At 41.8% G+C, this 21,292-nt stretch overlaps 1 protein-coding gene across 1 annotated transcript in view; it reads right to left on the reverse strand.

Moving 5' to 3' along the window:
• Positions 1-19,154: 19,154 nt before the first annotated feature.
• prox1a (prospero homeobox 1a) overlaps positions 19,155-21,292 on the reverse strand; it is a 33,567-nt gene continuing 31,429 nt past the window's right edge. The window contains exon 5 of the mRNA XM_080849590.1: positions 19,155-19,704. Within this exon, the coding sequence (XP_080705716.1) occupies positions 19,519-19,704 (186 nt within the window). The 3' untranslated portion in view covers positions 19,155-19,518. The remainder of the gene's footprint in view (positions 19,705-21,292) is intronic.

Below are 21,292 nucleotides of genomic sequence, written 5' to 3' on the forward strand. Positions count from 1 at the left end.
AGATAAAGGCATGGACGAGCTTCTCTGCATCTGACAGGGTTAAAGTGGGGCGGAGTTTGGAGATTTTGCACAGGTGTTTTATATGGTCATTAAAGGTCAGGTGAGGGTCAAACCTAACTCCGAGATTAGTGACTGTGGAGGAGAGGGGAATGACCTGGCCGTCGAAGGTGAGATGAGTTATTGAGGATGACTGAACCTGGTGTGGAGTGCCAACAAGAAGGGCTTTGGTTTTGCTACTCTTTAGCTGGAGAAAGTTGTTGCTCATCCATGCCTTTATATCCCCAAGACAGGCGGTGAGCAATGACATGGGGCTTGGGGCAGTTTTGATGTAAAGCTGTGGGTCGTCAGCATAACAGTGGAAAGACATCTTATGTCTGCCGATGACAAAACCGAGGGGAAGCATGTAAATAATGAAGAGGATGGGGCCTTGCGGAACACCACAGGAGACAGGGAGCAGTCTGGACTTGAATCTTCCCAGTGAGACATACTACTTGAGTGCAGTCTGATAGTCCAATGGTGGTGTGGAGGCGATCTAGGAGGATAGTGTGATCCACTGTGTCAAATGCAGCAGTCAGGTCCAGGAGGATGAGGGGTGAGGGTGATCCTGCATCGGCTGTCAACAGCAGGTCATTCGTCACCCTGAGGAAATCTGGTTCAGTGCTGTGGGCTGAACGAAATCCTGAATTTTTTTAAACAAGTTGTTGTGTTTGAGGTGGTCCTGAAGTTGAGAAGCAACTACCTTCTCATACACCTTGGACAGGAAGGCAAGGTTTGAGATAGGCCTGTAGTTGGCAAGAACCTCCGGGTCCAGGTAGGGCATCTTGAAAAGGGGACAGATGACTGCAACCTTGAGAGCAGGTGGGACATAGCCAGACTGAAGGGAAAGATTAACAACTTTGGTGATGAAAGGACTGAGAGTGGGGATGTGTGACTTGAGCAAAGCAGTAAAAATCATTCATGTAAATTCACAAGAATAAACTATACTAAGCCTCCTTCAAAGTACACCCCATTTAAGAAAACATTTAGGGCAGGCAAGTCAGCCACCTATATACAATACTACAAAACAGTAGTTTTAAATTATAATACAAATCCTGAGACCAGTGCAAGGCTTACATCAACTGTTTCTGTGATGTTAATATGAATGATTTTGTTGTAATAAAAAATGTCATGAATAAATAATAAGTTATTGCAGTAGGTAGTTGCTATAATAATAAATATGTGATTGTGAATACATTTATTGTGAATACATAATAATACATACATTAATTTGTTTTGTTAATAAATACAGTTATTGTGTATTTATTTATATACTGAAGACTACATGATACATAATAAATACATTGTCTATAAATACTTATACAGTACGCACGCAATCCCTCAAAACCAACATTTGCCCACCTCTGCCAACCATGCCCCCTCAAAACTCCCCACTCACTGCCAAAATCTCCCAGATTTTGCTACTCAAATGTTCGCAGGTATGTTTCCCATCACATCTATGAATGAATTTGACATCTTGCAGCATGTACTCATGTGAACTCATAGGCCTCATATTGCTTTGGAATATTGTCAATGTCAATGTTTTGTTTTGCTATATTATTCAGTTTGTCATTTTAAAAGTTCCCCTAACTACTAAAATAGCCTATATATAATAGATAAGTGTTGATATAGATAATAATTTTTTATTCACTTTATTTTTAGAATGAATTTATTCATATAATCTACCACGGAGAGTGAGAAAACTAAGATAACACCTATTTGTAGGTTAAATATGGAAACCTCTAAAACAGTTATAGTTATAGCTATAGTTAAATACTTTTTATTGAAACATTATATCATCATAGCAAACTGAAATACCAAACCACGTTGTCTATCTTTTAATCAGCTTCTTGACCAGGATTACATTCCAGTATGAGTTCTAGGATGAACCACTTGAGGGATATGATTGTGACTTAAATGAAGGGTTGACCCTGTACCCCATTGAACTGAAATCCACAGCAACAGGCGGAAGTGCAAGTAGCATGGAGCTTGGGGTGTCTGCATAAATACAGGTTTGAGGAAAAACAGAGTTGTCCATGAGTGTTGTTATACTACTATGACCACTATGTTACACTGTTGGGCTACTATTACTGCTCTTGCTACAACTTATATTATAACTACACGAAATAGCAATAATAATTATATTATTTATGCTATAGGCAGCAGAACAGAAATAAGAAGAGAGGTCAGGAAATGTAAAGATGGGTAGCTTAAATAACACAAAAGATTAATGAAAGGAAATCTAAACCTGCCCTCCACCGCACTCTGCTGGTTTTAAATGTCATGAACATTTAATATGAGAACCAACTGCCCTACACTGCCCCCTTGTGGATTTATTGGGAAATTAAACGTCACCATAGACTTGGTAGTGTTCTCTCTTCAGGTGTTTTATGGGGCTCCCTAGAAAGGTTATTATGATTCCTCCTGGGATGCTTCCTAATGGGTTTTTGCATTATTAAAAAAGCAAATGACAACCACATCTGGTAATGGCAGGTTTGGCTATGTGAGAGGGCTAATGAAAATGCCAAAAATGATGTTAATCTTTAAAAACAGGACCACTTGGCCACTTCACTGTTGAGTGTGTGGAAACCCAGATGTGACATCCAAAATACAGATCAGAAAATGGCAAAAAAAAATAAAGAATTGTGACACAATGTTTTGTACAGGATATCTAAGATGACCAAAGCAGGCTGCTCAAATAGATGATATCAACAACTCAAAAATATGTTGGCTAGAAAGATATTAAAATGGTATGTCAACATATTACAACATTTCTGCAGAATATGCATTTCTATGTGTCTGTTTTGGGTCCGAATAAAGCTAAGAATGAATTACATGATTTCACGAAATGGAACATAACATGACATACTGTACATAAACATGGAAACGATTGACTTGGTCACTACACTGTCTGAAATTTCTCATAGATACTAAATAAAAACATCTTCCACATCATTTAGTGAAACATTCCTGCAGCACTGAAATTGCCTTTGCCTTTAACAATTGTGCTTCATGTTAGCGTTGGTAAAGCCTGACTTGCACAGAGTAAGCTTTTGGGACTACTTAGGGCAGTTTTGTGTTTTTTTTGGATTAGGATTTAAAGACAAGATTCATATGGGGAGCAGGGGACCTGTCCTCCTTCTTCTTCCCTCCACCCCCCATCCATCATAACAACTGCTATATTTGTTCCTAATATTCCTCCTCACATAAGTACTGAGACTTCACTCGCATCTGCAGGCTTTGGCCAACTGGTTTGTCCTACTTGCCCAACCTAATTCAATTTTTTCAATCGTTCTAATCTAAAGATTTAGCCCTTGCTTGTAAATCCATCAAGGCAAAGGAGCATTTGTGAATATTACTGTCATTTTCATTTTTCTTGTTTTGATTAACAACGACCCGTGGTCTCTGAGACCCCCCCCCCCCATTCCACCCCTCCCAGCAGCTTGGCATTCCTCTTGAGCACAAGTCTGAAATCATTTCTTTATTATTCCCCTCTTTTTTTTCTCCGAGAGGGCAGAGCGTATGGGAATATCATTTTTTTTAATAAAAGTAAGATGGATTAGATGGTACCGATTGTCATTTTGAATTAAAGAAAATGATAAGGAATGAAAAAAAATGATAAGTAGATTTAGTGCTCAAGGAGACTCAGTTATGATAAAATATTGCAATCTGCGCAGATGACAGAGCTGTCCTGTACCCTTAAATCTCTCCATGACAAACATACAGGGCTTAGCTCTGTCCTAAGCTCATTCACTTTGGATCTTCATGTCGGGTTTTTTTGGCCCGCTCTCTTGTTGTCTTCTAGTTTTTTCTTACTTCTCTGACCTGTACTGAACCTCTCTGAGTATTCTTACCATGCAGTGCTTTGTTCAAGCTCCTGTGTTGGTTGATTTTGGTGTGTGTTCGTGTGTGTGTGTAAAAGCATTGTTGTCACAAGTGCCAATCATTTTGGTCCTTAAAAATAAAATAAATGTAGGATGGATGGTGAAGGGGGACGGAGTGTGTGAATTTTACGGCATGTGTCACCCCAGTAATCTGTTCCTTCACAGTAGGGCTTAGCATTCAACTGTCAGTCTGATTACAGCCAGACAGGTGCTGGAGCCAGTGGTGAGGTGAGCACTCTGGTTCCTCCCTGTGTGTACACACTAATATGTCACACATCCTTCATGTTGGTTTAGTGGAAAATCTGCTAAATGCCTTTATATTTGACTATATTCTGTAACCCATGCCAAATGTTTCAATAGATTGTAGCTCTACAGTTGCCCTTTGCAATACAATATGGTTTAACTGGCTGTAATTCAGCCTTTGCTTACGTCTATCATCCACCACTCAGTCCAAATTCTAACATTGCAGTTAATTGTCTATCATTTGAAGTGAGGGTGAGGAATTGGGTTTTTTGTTTTTTTTAAGAATTCAAATGAATCCCCAAAGCAAGCTGTAATTAACACAGCTTTTACATCAGCCAAAAACCGTAGGAGGATTTTCTTTATAATAACTTTACCACAGTGTTGCACCGTACTCTGGAACATCACATAGTCAAGAGCTGATGAGAGCAATTTTGTTTAATTTCCCTGTCACAATTATTTTATTAATACGGATAAAATGGGACATCTGGACATTTAAATGCGTGCCATTATGTGCTCTAAGCAGATGCTATTTTATAGCTCTTTACAGATGTTGCCATGACCTGTTTCATATGGATGAGGGCACTTATGGCTTTGCAAGATCAACATTAGAAATAAATAAATATTTTAGAAAAGTATCTTTATTTTCTTAATTTGCTCTCTTTCTTTTTGTTTTATAATGCTGTGTGCCACATCCTCATTCAATGTCATTGCCACCCAAGGTTTTGTTTAAACCACTAGTATTTTTTGATAATGGCTTTTTTGTTACCTAGTAATACTGTAGCCTAGCTGAAGTGGCGTGTAAGTAAATCTGGAATAGACGCATGATGCATCTAATGCTGACCTGCTCCTCGGGTGTAGCTCTGATAAGCTTTGCATGTTCTTGTGTGCTCATCTTTTGATTTAGTGAAAAGAGAGAGATTGTTGGTCAAATGGGGAACCTGAAAGGGAAGGGGTCTACTTCTTTCAGGATTAAAAAGACACGGGTGAAGGCCTAGTCATCATGGGAGGAGGATTACGTTAGCCAAACATCTTCATATTATTTTTAAAGGTCTTACTACATTTGCTTATTGCAATTGCAGGACACAATCTTTTCAATTCCCACTGGGCCTCTGAAGGCAGTCTTTGTAATTTGAAGGCAAGTTATATAATTTATTATGAAAGGAGACTGAGCAGCATTGAAGTTCTTTTTTTTTGCCCTGAAAATTAAATTGAACCGTGTCCTGTTTTACTGAATACACTTAAATGATAGTTTGCATTGTCTATGAGTCCAGATACAATATTGAACAGTGTTATAGTATGGGCTTTGTTGGGGTCCAAAAAGCTTTATTCATTATTATGAACATTCATAAGGTAACTAAGCTCAGCTGAAGCAAATAACTTTAACTTCGCTTCCCAATTCCAAGAGAAGCACTTTCCTGCTATCAGTATAATTGTTTCTAAACCAGGGCCAAGGACCTTGATGCGTGATACTTCATCCAGTTTAGAAATTCAACAGCAGGCACATCTAAATCACATCACCTCTGTCCCCCAGCCTCGTCTAGTATCTCAAGACTCGAAAGAGGCTTTTGAGAGTAAAATGCAGAGCTCGTCGTGGGAAGAGTACATTCCATTTTGATTAATGCCTCTGATCATCAACTCTGAAATCACTTTTGCTTGTTAGATGTACCACACAGAACCATACTCTAACAAGGCATGCTTTTTTCCCCACCAGGCAGATTTGGTAATTCCTGCAACTCTGGCCCGGTTCTGGTGCTGGTCCGTATGGTTATGGGCCGGACCTGTTTCATGGTCCTCCGCTACCCTGGGTGGGCTAGTGACTGAACTAATGCGCTCCATTCAGTGCGTTCTGAGACCTCGCTGCGGGGAGAAGGAAGTCGTTTAGTGTAATTCCCTCTCTCGAAAAAGTGCTCTTCCTCTCACTCCTCTCTCTATCTCTCCCTCTCTCCTTCTCTCCTTCCATCCATTATCACAACGCCAATTAACCTCTTCAACACCGGCGGAGTGCCGTGGGCGGATTCCTGGCAGCATCCTGCGTGCAAAAAGCAGCTCTCAGCAGGCAATATGTGCTCTCTGTCTCCATTAAGGGTCTTAGGAGGAGGAACAGGGGCTACTAGATAAAGCAAATAAGTGTGTGGGGACGCCGCAATTTCCTTTGTCATACGGTATCATTGTCCTCAGCCGCCAAGTATTAACCAGATGTCTGCCTCCTGGTTTTATACATCTGAGAAATGACTTTAATGTTCCTAAACAGTGTGAAGCAAAGGCTTGCTTCTCTTTTTTTGTATCTGTGTGTGTGTGTGTGTGTAAAAAAAAAGACGTCTGTCCTCTGAACAAATGGAAAAAAAAGACATATATCATGTCTAAACTTTGATGCAGATTGACAGTGCTGGTGAGCCATGGAAGCAGCTGGCATGTCCTTGTAACATTTCCGTGTCTGCTTTGGCTTGGCAAAGGAGAGGATCCTTCAGCTGACCTCTTTCATGTCCCCAGACATTCATTCTTCCAAGGGGAGCTGTGTGTCATTGTCTTATTTATGGTGTGTGTGTGTGTGGTTTTGACAAGCAAGATCTTATTGGCATCCCAAGTAGGACATTGTTCTGAAAAGGACAGAGAGAGAGTGTGTGTGGACGTGTGTGCATGCGCCAGTCTCTGCATGTGTCTTTGTATGTGTGAGAGAAAGACAGAGAGAGGGATGAAGGGAAGAGAGAGAGAAAGAAAGAAAGAGAGAGGGAAAGAGATATATTCTCTGGTGAATTCTCTGTCTCCCTCAATAGCCATACTAAATTGGACTTGGTCAACGTAGCCCAAGCAACAACTGGTGTTGGGGGTGACTAAACGGCATATGCAGTAACTTCTTCCATGGATGCTTCTGCCCTTTCATTTATTGTTGGCCGGCAGCTGTTGAGTACCTGGCCTGATACGCATTGTCTATTCTGACAATCTTGGCAAGGACAGCCGAGGAACGAGCCGTGGATTCCAGAACGAGTCCCTTCTCAAAGATAACACTTGTGTCATCTGACTCACGCCTCCATGATTTGCTTCTCGAAAGCGCACTTTGATCCGCCGATTTCCACGTTACCCCGTACCCCTGTCTCAGACCCCTTTTTTTCTGGTCGACATAATCGTTCCCGACTCGACACTCGCTGATTTGAGTTAAAACGGGACAGATGGCTGCCATCTCGCCTACCTGTGGGGCTCTCTGCGTTTTAGTTCATCGTTGCAGCAGCGCTACATTAATTTACTCGTTAAAGTAGGCAGGGAGGGAGGATATATAGTGGACTTTGGGAGAGAAAAATAGACACAAACAAACAGACAGAACAACGTAAAGCTCATCTGCTTACACCTAACTCTCACCCTTTATCCCCTTTTTCCAATACCCCACCCCGCCCTCCCCACCTCAACCACTCCCCAGACATTACAGACAATAGCCGACTGAAATTGTCCTCCGCAACACTGTGAGGAGGGGATAGTTATTTATAGTGAAGTACCGAGGAGGCAAGTTCTAGGAGCGGTATCCATTTCATGATAAATGAAATTCCTTGGCCCTGCCCGCAACAATGGCCTAACAGTGCAGGAGTGGCTTAAAGAGACAAGGCGAGGCGAGCCGGCCTTATGCAGCTGTCGGGACTGTCATGCCTCTTGTCTTGTGGCTTACACGCCTGAGTCTCGCTCTCTTCACACTTAATTTAGAGAATGGAGGCTGCCCTCTGTGGTTGCACCCACTGTCGCTCGCCAGGCTGCAAAACTAAAAATTCTCCTGGTCATACTTGTGTGTCTGTGTGTAAATCTGGTGTAAATGTGACTGTGGTAGTTGCAAAGTAGCTCAACATCCGAAATGGGTCCATGCATGTAGTTGCAGAGTCTGGATGTCAAAATCGTAGGCATGGCAAGAAACTTGCATACAGTATCTAGATTAACCTTGATGAATGGCATTAGTTGTCTGACCATCTCTTAGTGTTGCTGTGAGTGAGAAAGAATCTTCACACATCAGGAATGGTATGCTGTCATGATAAGTAATAGATACCACTGTTGTTCTGAGCCTCATAAAACAGGGAGCTGTTGCCTTGGCCTCAAATTTCTGTTTGGTTGTGCTTAGTGGAAGCAAACTCATCTCCAGAAATAATACACTAAGAAGAAAGCAGGTTTGCCATCCGTAATCCTTACACTGTAAGGTATTGTATGTTATATCCTGGAAGGTTATAAAGAAATTAATCTTTTTAGCTCTGGAACTAAGAAGATTTCAGATAGATTTGATTGAGGCATTGAAAATCCTGAAGGATATTGTCAAAGTCACTGGCACGGCCTGAGAGGGCTGTAGAACATGGATTACCATCAGCCATCTCAATCCACTGGCACCACTGCCCCCCCCCCCCCCCCCCCCCCCCCGAACTTCCAGTTTGGACCCAGGTACCATGTGCGTGAGAGAAAGAGTTCCCAACACCATCAACATGAGATCATTACAAATTTGTTACAGCAATACTCGAAACATTGTGTTGCATAACGTCAATTGTAAATTGGGGTCATTCCATATTCTTGTCTAATCTCACCATAATAGTCCATGTTCCATGGTCACATATTCTAGCTGGATGCCAGGACAGCAGTGAGATGGATAGGGTGTAAACTAAGCCAAATATCTGGGTGCCTACGTTTCACTTACGATGATAAGACACCCTACCTGGGCAGCTGGGCAATATTCACTTACCCTTAAAGTAGACTAAAGATGAATATATCATAGCTCTCTAATCAAATTTCCCTACAAGAGTACTCTTCAACCGTTTAATCTTAAATATGCAAAGCCTCAATTTATTTGGAATTACTGAGCGATGGTTGACATGTGAGCATGAGCATGGTAGATTATAATTCTCCGGCATTCTCCAGCTGATCCTCTTTCCTTCCAATTCCTTTGCGGGGAGATACAACAGTTTTTTTAAAAAGAGTTTGCTGGCGAACCCTAAGACTGTATTATTTTAAGGGAGCCCAAATAGATTTTCTTGATGATGACAATAAACCTCCTGAGAATGCCTTTGTCCACCCACCCTGTGCACAAATGAAAAATAATTGTCCATGACAATAATTTCTTTGATTTTCCCAACCAGTCTCTTATTGTACTTTCACTTTCTACATAAAAGAGCAGCATTGGCTCAAGAATCAGAGTGAGCTTTAAGATTTTTTATTTTTTTTAAATGACCTCAAGGGTTTTTCACCGCCAAAGCATTGTAAGGCCCTCCTAGACATGCCATAGCTTGTCTTGTTCAACAGTCCTTGCTTGCATCTTGTTTTACATGAGTAGCAGTAACTTAATGCTGAAGATGGTAATTGAAAGGATTGTTAGATGGGCACTCTTTACATCTCCACTCCTCACTTGATCCTCTTGCCATCCACTGGCATGCACTCATCTCATTCCCCTCAGAGGCCCACTCAAGGCTCTGAGAAGAATCTCCAAATTAAATTAGATTCCCGGGGTAACCGTTCAAGTCACAGAGTGCAGCGATGGTCTGCATTAGTGTTCTGCAACGTTGAGAGATCTGGTAATGAGAACAAAACTGAAGTTATACAAGTCTTGTATGACAGTTGGAGTCCTTGCTGGTCCCTTCTTAGAATGTTTGGAAGTACTCTGAGAAAGGCTTGTCACTGACCTTGTAAAGCATTAGCGTATTCTTCTTAGATTACATGGCTTCAGTAGGGGATTTTGTGAAAAACTCATGGAAAGTAATTCGTTATTATTTATCTGGCCATCTTTCTGTTGTGCTATTGTGGATTTAGTTCCTTACCACTGTTGTACACATAATAATACAAACACTCATGGAAAAAGAGGGCTCTATTTCATTGAAACTATGTTTTCATTGAGTGTATGTTTCAGTGAACTACTCCTCAGGACAAAGGACTTGACTGTGAATCCAAGGATTTTTCCTCTGAACAAATAGCACTTTGAACGTGAAACAAACATAGACTGGACTGCTGCTCGTTCGTTCGTTCCCTGCTATTTCAAACTTGGAGGCCAAGGGGCTTGAATGGCCCCATACTGTGTGTGTTTAGCTGCTTCCTGGGCATGCACACATGCTTTTCATGCACAGACATCAACAGAAGAGCCTGGAGAGGATGAACCACACAGAGATGAATGATTAAATATGAGTAGGTGCAATAGAAGACAGCCCCACCGTGCTACTCTGCTAAATTTTAAAGGACTTGGAAGTGCCATAGAAACAAGTTGAAAGGGAAGACCTAGTGGCTATTTCACCCTGACTTTTTCTCCTCTCTCCCTCCCTCTTTCTCTCTCTGTTTCTCTTTCTCTAAGGTCTGTTGACAAACTGAAAACCCTCATAGACTTGAAAGCCTCCACTGGTTGTTTGTAACGATCTTAGGCATCAGTTAATTTATTAATTACAGGCTGGTGGTTTGCTAGCCTCCCAGCCCTCCCAACTGCACCCCCACTCCCATTGCCCATTGTGGTTAAAGTGGGGACTTGCAATGTGTCAGGGACATGACTCACATTGCAACCACTAGGTGTCACTAAGTCATTTAATACACAGTTGCTCTTGTTGCTATCAGTCGGGCTGCTATTTAAAACCATGAGGTGACTATGATAAACACCAAACCTCCCTCATCCACCGGTTGTACTTTGCACTAACCAAATGGAGCTGTGTCTGGTATACTTGTTATTCTTTTAGTAATGTTTTCAAGGTACAGTAGTTAAGTGGACTATGATATATTTTAACTGGAAAAGATTCTAATGATGATAAAGCATGAGTTGACTGAAAGTTGGTCATTAACATTTTACGCTTTATTTCTTGAAATATTTTTCAATCTTTCCTTATATTTTTAATTTTTCAGACAAGGATAGGCATACTCAGTAATGCGTTTGAGGTCCAGAATTATCCTACACAAAATATCTCTCTCCTAACCCTCAACTCTATCAGTCTTTGCCCCATTAAAAATCTAACATCATGTTTCTGGTGTCTGTGCAAGCATACCGACTAACATCTGGTGTTAAATTGGTCTGAAGTTCAGGGAGAACACACTTGGAAATTCCTCAGCATGTGTGAGGGGACAGCAGTGTTTGTGTGTCTGTGTCTGTGTCTGTGTGTGTGTGTGTGTGTGTGTGTGTGTGTGTGTGTGTGTGTGTGTGTGTGTGTGTGTGTGTGTGTGTGTGTGTGTGTGTGTGTGTGTGTGTGTGTGTGTGTGTGTGTGTGTGTGTGTGTGTGTGTGTGTGTGTGTGTGTGTGTGTGTGTGTGTGTTTGTGTATGTGTGTGTCCTCCCAGGGACCTTTTTAACTCCACCATTTGCTCAGAACCACACTTCAGTGGCAAAGCGGCCATGTTGCTGATTCTCCCCCTGGTTGCCATTCTGCCGGCAGTGTCATTTGGTGTAATAGGGCTTTGTGCATGATCAACTTCGAGGGGTTTCTCAGCGGCAGGAGGATGGCACTGGCAACGGAGGGAAAAAAATGAAATAAAAAAAGAAAGGTAGCTGAGCTGCTCTACTTGTGGCCTTTTCAAGTTTGATCTCTCTCTTTCTCTCTCTCTCGATTTCTCTCCTCTCTCTCTCTCACTCTCTCTCTCTTGCTCCCCCTTCATCTCTCTTTCATCATGTTTGTCTCTCTCTTGCTCCTTCATCCTCTCATTGCCTCTCTCTCTTTCTCCTCCGTGCCTGGGTTTGTAGCGCTCCTCTGCACTTGGCTACTCATGGTAGGACAATTGGTACTTGAGCAAGGCAATATCATCCCACCAGCAAACCCCCCCCTCCCCCTTCTCTTTTTCCTCCCCCCTCCCCAGTTGAGGGAGAACAGGGGCCCATAAAAGTAGCAAAAAAGATGTATTAAAGGTAGTAAATATACACATCTAGTCAGTGAGCTGTGAAAGTTGTGAATTGGTTTTTAAAGCTTTGTTAAGACCAGAAAGCACAGATGTTAAAAACAGGTTCAGCTGCAGGGACAGATGGTATTTGATTATGAAGCAGACTGCCGGTGTAATGCAAAGATGCTGCTTCAGCCCAACCGCAAGGAGCTGTCTGTCCAAGGCTGGGGGATTCAGGTGGCACCAGGGTGTGTTTCGCCCCCCCCGCCTCCTCTCTTCCCCTTCCTCTACCCCTCTCCTCCTTCATTTTTTTTTTTTTAAAGAGACGAAGCAAGCGATAGAAGACTGCTCAGCATGGATGGTGCTGAACACACAAACAAATTACCTAAAAGAAAAAAGAAAACATCTTGCCTTTTTAGTCATGCCATTCATCTACAACAGAGATGTTTGGTCCCCCCCCCCCCCCCCCCCCAATATTGAAAGTGAGGTGTGTGTTTTTCCTCCTCTTTTGCCTTTAAATGTGCAGGGTATGTGTTCATTGCCCTCTGCCTCCGCAGTGATTATGTCTGTTTCAAACAGATGCACCAGCATCTGCAGTTGTCTCCACCGCCAGAAGGAATGATGGGGGTCATTGTCTTCCCTCACAAAGACAAGGTCATACATGGCAGTTATTTTCATTTTTTAAAGCGCAATTAAGACTGAACTCTTTGATCTGACACAGGAAAGGAGGGAGAATTTGGAGCTGTTCTGCAGGGCCAGTGTTTGTGATAGCACTAGTATAAAATGCGACCCCTCTGGTTAAACCACATCAACATGTTAAGAAGGTAAACATATAATAGAAATAGAAATGTTGTGAAGAAACAGGATGTGTAGACGCTGATTATTATTTGGTGGCATCATTACCAGGAACATTCAAAACAAAATCAAAAACCCATGGTTATTATTATTGCTATTAAAGTAAAGAAGTGAGTAATTTAATTTGCTTTATTTCTTTATTCCAGTTTTTTTCCATACGTGTCCAGACACCAAGTCTTTATTTATTTACTTCTTAATCAGTGTTAATATGCTAATCAAGAGATTTTTTTTCTTCTTCTACAAACAGGAGCACACGTAGCAGTGGTTAGGGTTAGAGAGGTTGGGGGAGCGAGAGCAAGCAAGCGAGAGGATGGAGATGGTGATGGTTTAAAAAAAAAAAAATTCAACAAAGGCCGCGCCAACACAAACACAGCTGTTTTATTGTTGTGCTGTTAAGATGTGGTTTCTGAAAAGCCGGCCCGCGATGAAATCAAACAGAAGGGGGTGGGGGGAGGGGGGGTGGATTGGGGCGGGCGGTTCCTGCAAGCGCATCGCCCCCGTCATTACGGGGCCGGGTGACCTCACCTCCTGTTCGGCAACACCGTCACTGCTGCTGCTGCTGTCGCCGCAGCTACCACTGCCGCTGAGTGAGCGCCTGCCTGCCGCGCTAAAGTGGCTCTTTGTATCGGACTATAAATTACAGCACGGGTTGGCCAATCCCACCACCGCCCTGCCGTCACAATGGCCCCTTGCTGCCCCCTGGCCTGCCCTGCCCCAGCCCCAGCCCCCCCATCCTCCCCCTCTGAATCTCACCAGATAGTAAGGGTTAGGGTGTGTGTATTTGTTGATGAGTGTGTGTATGTGTCAGGTCTCAGTGTGTATGTGTGTGTGTGTGTGTGTGTGTATTAAAACGCTCTCTATGCCATGTTGAAGTCACTGACAGTGTCACTGACAAACTACCACAACAGGATATGATGATTTGAGCACTCAAAAGCTTTGCAGGGTTCTGTTAATTCCACTGCCTCATTGTGAATAGGTTTTATAAAAAGCTGTTCCAACACTACACAACACATTCGTCAATCAGTAATTAAGATAAACTACGGTGGGCAGTGTGTGTGTGTGTGTGTGTGTGTGTGTGTGTGTGTGTGTGTGTGTGTGTGTGTGTGTGTGTGTGTGTGTGTGTGTGTGTGTGTGTGTGTGTGTGTGTGTGTGTGTGTGTGTGTGTGTGTGTGTGTGTGTGTGTGTGTGTGTGTTTGTCTGAATGTGTTAGAAAACCCTGTGTGAGTAAGACCAACTGTTTGGTAGATTTTCTGGTGTAGATTTGTAACAGACTGCTGAAGACCAACAGATTGGACTTTGTTTTTATTTTGCACAAGCTTGCATATGTACTGCACATACATTCAGTTCATAGAAGATGGAAGGCACACCAGGCAATTCAACTACTGTATTGTGTGGGTGGTACAAAGCAATAGGTAAAGATTGATTGAAGAACTTGAAAAAGAAAAAGAAAAAAAACTCAAACACACAAAAGAAACTCATTTTACCTTCCAAACAAAACTTTTTTTTTTTTACATACTTTTTTTTCACAGATGTCAAGTTTCCTCTTGAACAGCAGGTCATGGTATTCCATTGGCTTCTCACACTCTCCAGTGCTGTGTTTTTTTTTCTTTTTTTCGTTTGCCTCTACAAAGTAGAGCATCGTAGTGTTTGATTCTACCAAATAATATTACAGTATGTCCTTTGTAAGAACAAAATTGTACATCTTCACCAAATAAATTAGGATAAATTAAACCAATAAATTATGAAAATTCTGCAAGACAAATTGACAACAAAAATCCACAATGCAACTTGTTACCTATGTATGTGTACAGATCAAATAATTAATGTCTTTTTTTTTCTTCTTATATATGCATCAAAGAGACTGTGTCATGAAACGTCAGCTGGAATTACTTTACTAGAATCAAACAATTCTTTAATACAAAAAAGCGTAACAATGCTATTTACATCATATTGCTAATGGGAGAAGAAAGGCAGTAGTTTTTCACTCTTGGGTTCTATTTACACACATCCCAACCAGGGTGAGTTAGGTTTAAAAACGCTCTAAGGGACACAACCCTGTATGAATATAGCTCGACATTTACAAAGAGTGGAAAAATTGAGAAACACGTATCCATATACATGTAATCCCCCGCCCCTCACCCCCGCCCTCAAACGAAAGGGAAAAAATAATAATTTACACATTTTTCCCCCATACTAGTATTACTAACTGTCCCTTTGTTGTGGAACATATCAGCCACTCCCACAGGAGTTGGCCAGCACTGTTAAAACAGTTAAAGAGATGATAATGCAATCACTATTACATCTCTTTAGCAGAAAAAGACACTCCTTCCGCTGGGTATTGACTTTTCCACAGGTTGGAAGCTTAAACCCATGGGAGCTTCACAGTATACGCTGTGACAGTGTGACCACAATATAATTCTTCCATCTAAACAGAGAACAGCCATTTCACCCTGGAAATTGCAAATATAAGAGAGCTGAGAGTATTTCGATCCTAACAGTGTCACAGTGAAATGTTTACATCAAAACATTTGCTTGTTTTTTCTCTCTCTTTAAATCAGCGTCTAGAGTGTCGTGTGGATTTCTTTTTGAGAAAACTTCCAAAAATGATGGGTGCAGTACAGAGGGTAACACTTCAATCAAAAAAGTAATAACATTATACAATACAGAAAGATTCAAGATTACTCAAAAAAAGTTGGCCTTCCCCCTCTCAAATCAAAGAAGAAACATCACGAGGGGTTTGTATGGAATAAAAGCTCAGCTCTGACTGTGCCTTTGAATGTAAAACTAAAACACATGAGATGCCCTGGATTCACACACAGCACGTCAATCCAACCCAAAATGGAACAAAGCAAGCAGACACATTTTCTCTTCGAAATAAAGTCACAAGGGGCCAAAAAGACTAGAGTCAAAGAGCGGATGCAGGACCTTCAAATCACAAGTGTAAAGTTGGACTGTTTTGTAAATATAATTTGGACACCTCCGGTACTCAACCATCTCTGCCTGTTTTAAGGACAGATTTGAATTAGGCAAATGCTACTGAGCTCTTGAGGAAAAATAATGGCTGAACCGCCAGGTTGAATTCTAACCTTCTATGTATAGATGTCCTAATACTCTCAGGAAGAGACTACAGGAATAATGACAACGGAGTTCTATTCCACATCACGTACTCATATTCTGTTGATTCAACACAATAAAAATGCAAATAAAATCTAAACTGTACAACAGTAAAAGAAATCAAGTTAAGGGTATAAAATATGACATATATGAAAGGGATGAGTTGTTTTTCACTCGGATACAGAACACCTGCATTCTCTCGCCTTCTGTCTCTCTTTCACACACAAACACAAACACACACTTTCACACAATATTGCTTCTGTGCTACCTTTCATAATATGAGAAAACTATCATGTATTAAATATCAGACCCTACTGCAAATATCAACCTTGATGGTTCAAGGAAAATGTTTCAGCACACAAAAATGTGTTCTAAAAATGCCTTTCCTCTCTTTAAAAGACTTTATTCTCTATTGTGATACTGAATGACATGAATATCAGTTTTAAAATCTCACAGTAAATGCATAGCTGTCACCATTTAGAAATGCAATGATGACACTGATCGTTCTTATTGCGGATAATGATTACGTAGTTCTACTGAAGAGAATTAAGCCTTTTTATCGAAGAAGACATCACTTAATTACGCGCTGAGAAAGATCATTGGGAGTACGTGCTGAAACGATCTGATTTAATTTGGTGCTATCTCCTAAAAAACAATTTGCTGGTGTTTATGATTTCGAGGCACAGACAGCTTGTTAGTTAAATCTATCTCCCGTTAGACACACACACACACACACACACACACACATTAAATTATAATTTGAGGCTGCTCAGACCCAACTACAGACTAGCTTAGGTATTATCTGAGTGTTCTTCCAGGGGTAGGCTGCTTTAGTCTAGTGTGAAATTTCTGAACAAAGCTTTTAAAATGTAGTAGTTTCTCTCAGCTCTTTCCACTACTCAGTGTTTCCTCTCATCACCACGGTAATGCTAAGCTAAGCCTCTCTGCTGATTTCAATATCTAAAATGGATGCTGCTTTGACCGTCTCTAGGCTCTAGGTCAACAGTGTCACTGAGCATTACAATAAAAGGAAGTGACTCAAATGTACTAACACAGGTGCAGTTGTCTGATTACATATTTGCGCGAGAGGTATAATCATTTTTAATACGAGTGTTCAAGCTCCTGTTGGTATTCCATTTATAAGTGTTTCCAGGGCGAGCCTTCATGAGTATTTTGTTGAAAGCTAGCATCACAAAAGCAGTTGAGTGTCAACAACAATGAGGGAAAGGGGAGGGAGGGCTGTTGGTTGAGAAGACCTGCGCCTGTCTGATTCTTTTTCTTTTCCTTTTTTTTCAACGTGCGTTCTAACTTCACTTCTCTCTTTTAGTACAATGCATAGTGAAAACGTTGGCACTTTGTTCCTACCATTGTCTGCATTGTCCAGTGCCTGCAGACCCTGCCAGTGCTTGGAGCATAATGACGGGCCTCACCCTGCTTTGTGCCCATTAATCTACAAGTCAGCAGGTTTTTTAAGGCATTGTGCTGACAATAATTGCAGGTCCTGCATTTCAATTCATCAGCTGTATTTTACAAATGCAAACAGCACTGCTGCTTTAGACAGTGTGTGTGTGTGTGTGTGTGTGTGTGTGTGTGTGTGTGTGTGTGTGTGTGTATGTGTATGTGTGTGTGTCCAAGAGAGGAGAGAGACAGAGGGGGGAGGGAGAGTGAAAGAGAGATCACATGTCCAGTCCTTGCCTCCAAAAAAGCCAACCTTACTTGTGTAAGCGAGACAAATGAGGGAGGAGAAAGGTGAATTACTATTTGCCAGGACATTTTGACAACTCACTGATGTGGCTTTTACACTTAAAAAGAAAAAAATGTTAGGGAAAATGTTCAGAGAAGAACACATTAGTGTTTTAAAACGAGGACTGGATTCTGCTGTCTACAAATTGCCATCATGAAGAGGACTGAACTATGGACATCTGTGTTCAAGTACCCATTCTCCTCATGTAGAAACAAATTGTGTTACCCTGTGCCTCGACACACACACACACACACACACACACACACACACACACACACACACACACACACACACACACACACACACACACACACACACACACTTACACACTTTCTCTCTCTCTCTCCCTCTCTTTCTCCCCTTCTCTCTGTTGCTCCCTCCCTGCTTTGTCATTAGTTTTTGTTTCAACCATTCAACAGTAATAAACTGTACACTATTATAGCTTATTGTGAAGACGATGAAATCTTTTAAGATTATGAATACACATAAAACTGTTTAAAAAAGAAATACTTATTTACAATGAAAGAACAACCACAAAAGGGGTCTACACCTCAAATTGAATTTGTACTAAATCAGTAAAGTAATAATAATAATAACAACAATAATAATAATAATATTTTTTGTTATAGTTAAAGACTGTTTTCCTTCAGTTAAAAGGCGTCTGTTGTTTGAACACCACCATTCAGACCAATAAAACAGAATTCAGTCCATTAATGGAGGTGTTTCCCTACCAGCAGGTGGAAAAAGCGACAACAACAACAACACACTCTGTTATCTTGGGGGATGGAGGGTCGTTATTGGACTTGAGTGAGTGTGTGTGAGTTTGTGCACGCGCACGTGTGTGTGTGTATGTTTTTGTGAGCACGCGTGCGGCTGACTGTGACAGTGTGCTTTTTAGAAAGGAAAGAATGGTCTCTCTCTGTGGGAAAGCATCCATCTTTTTTTTGTGCAAAAACTGGCCTGGCCCAGTGTGAAATGGCCATGTTGCTTGGTTACAGGAAAGGCTGCGCTGTCAAGGAGGCTGCTGCTGAGTGGGCTGGCCTCCCTCGGTGCCTACGCTATCAAAGTGGACACAATACACAAGAATACTGGACCCGTGCCAGTGGAGGGGAAAGAAAAGACTAAATGGGGAAAACAGTTATCACAGTCCCTTCAAAAAACATGTCAGATATATGTTTTGCTTTTTGTTTGTAGAAAATGTATACCCCTCTAATTTTTTTTTTGTTCAAAGAATAATTTATTATTATTATTATTTTAAATGTAGCATTGCCATGAGGAACAGGAGAACCACGTGTCAATTTTTTTAGCAAGCATCGATAACATCAATAGGAATAATTATATTAATCATAAATAATAATTACATCTATACAAGCTACAAATGTAAAGTCGTAATTCTGCAATAAAACCCTCACACACATCAAATGTCCCACAGGTGAAACCAAAGCCTTCGGGGGGCTGGGGGGGGGGGGGGACTAAGGGTCTCTATTAAGGCTGAAAGGAGTCAGTTCTATGAGCCACCAGACTGTGGAATAATAATGCCCTGAACTTAAAGAGCATCGCAGGAAACATGAGAGGGAAAAGTATCAAGAAGAAACAGTAAAAAAAAAAATAACAACCAGAGTTTTCTTTCCAAAGAAGAAGAGCACAGAGAAAGAAAGAAAGAAAAAAAGAAAATATGTATATGAACAGCTAAATCGTCCAAGAGAGTAGCCAAGGGGTTTTCCAAATAGTAGCGCTACTTCGTACTTCATAACAACAAGGGGTGGTGAAGGGTGTCAGCTGTGAGGTTGTCGGGTTGGTGTTGGTGTGGTGTGAGTGAACGGGGGAAAAATGGGATTTTTTTTTTTCATTACTCGTGCAGGAGCTCCTGTAGACAGTTGGGTGATTTGAAAATCTCCGGGACCTCACTGTCCAGTTTGCAGATGACCTTGTATATGGCCTTCTTCCAGGAAGGATCAACGTCTTTGCCTGCCACAATGGCATTGAAAAACTCCCGTAACGTGATCTGCGCCACTTCCAGGAACCGCTCCGGAACCTGCTGATACACAAGGAGACAATGACATTAATAAACGGATTGGATTGCAATCCCAAGTCTCTGATTAACAAAAACCAAGGCTGCAGCAAAGCTCCTGTAAGACAAAGGGACCAGACACACACATACACTCTCTTTCACTCTCTCTCTCCCTCTCTCTCTCTCTCTCTTTCTCTCTCGTGGTCTCAGTGCCCTTAGTTTCCCACAGGCCTGTAACCATCTGCCAATCAGATCTGAAGTCGGAAGAAATACAGTGACAACAACACAAGTACTATTCTCAGCATGGACAAAGTTGACAGGGGTTTTCATGTCCACTGTAAAGTCCTATAGGTAATCATTAAGATGAACATCATCAACAGTAATCAAAAATAAAAGATGAAATTCAATTTTTCTGACAGGATGATAAAGTTACACACACACACACACACACACACACACACACACACACAAAGAAAGAGACACGCACACAAACGTCTTCCAAAGTTTAATATCTGGGCTACTGCGAATTGCAGAATCACGTTGCAATCACTGTGAGAATCGCTGTACCGTGTTCTGTGGTTAAACATTAGCCACCAAGTTCCCAATTCCTGAACAGCTTCCTTAGAAGCCACACACAATTTAACATCTTCACTTCCCATTTCTTGACATCTCAGTGTTGACCTTTCTCATGAAACCACTCCCCCCCCCCCCCCTCTTTTTTCACAGGACAATACGTTTTATGAAGCAGTGTCACGTCAGACAGCAGATGATGCCTCATCAGATCTGGCTCATATCTGAATGACCAAATCTATTCCATCGTCAGCTGTGATCTACTCAACTGACTCTTATTGTCTCCTGTTCTGAGTCAAAGTGAGACATTTCCTGAATTGAACAATGCAAGAACAACACAACACTTCCAATGACCTGCCAAAGTCATGGTTAACTTTATGACAAATGGTCAGTGAAATTTACAGATATTACACCAACAATGGGAGTTAGAGTAAGACTAATTTAACTCCAGTGAGAAAGGGACAGCTGAACTCATGCCCACTGCTCTGCCCAGCATGAGCAGTTATGCACTGCTGTTCAGAGACTCAACCACGCCTCACTCCTCTACTTCCTCTCGGAGCACACTACCAGCGCCTCTTCGGCTACCCATGATGCACACACACTGTTTCTCTTCCTACATGGCATCAGGTGGTAGAGAGAGAGAGAGAGAGAGAGACTGAGAAAGGGGGTTGGCAGAATAGAAAGAGAGAGGGAAGGAGAGAAATAGAGGAGAGAGCGAGTGAGGAACAGAGAAAGGGAGGGAAAGAGAGACGATGAGGGAGGGAGAGACAGAAGGGGGAGAAGAAGGAGGGAGAGACAGAAGGAAGGAAAGTGAGAGCATGTGCCTCTCCTCTGCTAGCGGCAGTCTCACAGTGTGACTCTGACATCTCTCTCCCTCTCTCTCTCCCTCTCTCCCTCTCTCTCTCTCTCTCTCTCTGCCTCTCGTCCTCCTCCTCCTCCCCTGTTTTGCCCGCCCGCCCTGGCGAGGCCATGTGAGTGTGTGTGTGTGAGTGTGTGTGTGTGTGTGTACGGTGACTCAGTGGGCTTGGCGGGGCCAAGTCCA

The sequence above is a fragment of the Sprattus sprattus genome (assembly GCF_963457725.1).
Source record: "Sprattus sprattus genome assembly, chromosome: 13".
NCBI lineage: Eukaryota > Metazoa > Chordata > Actinopteri > Clupeiformes > Clupeidae > Sprattus > Sprattus sprattus.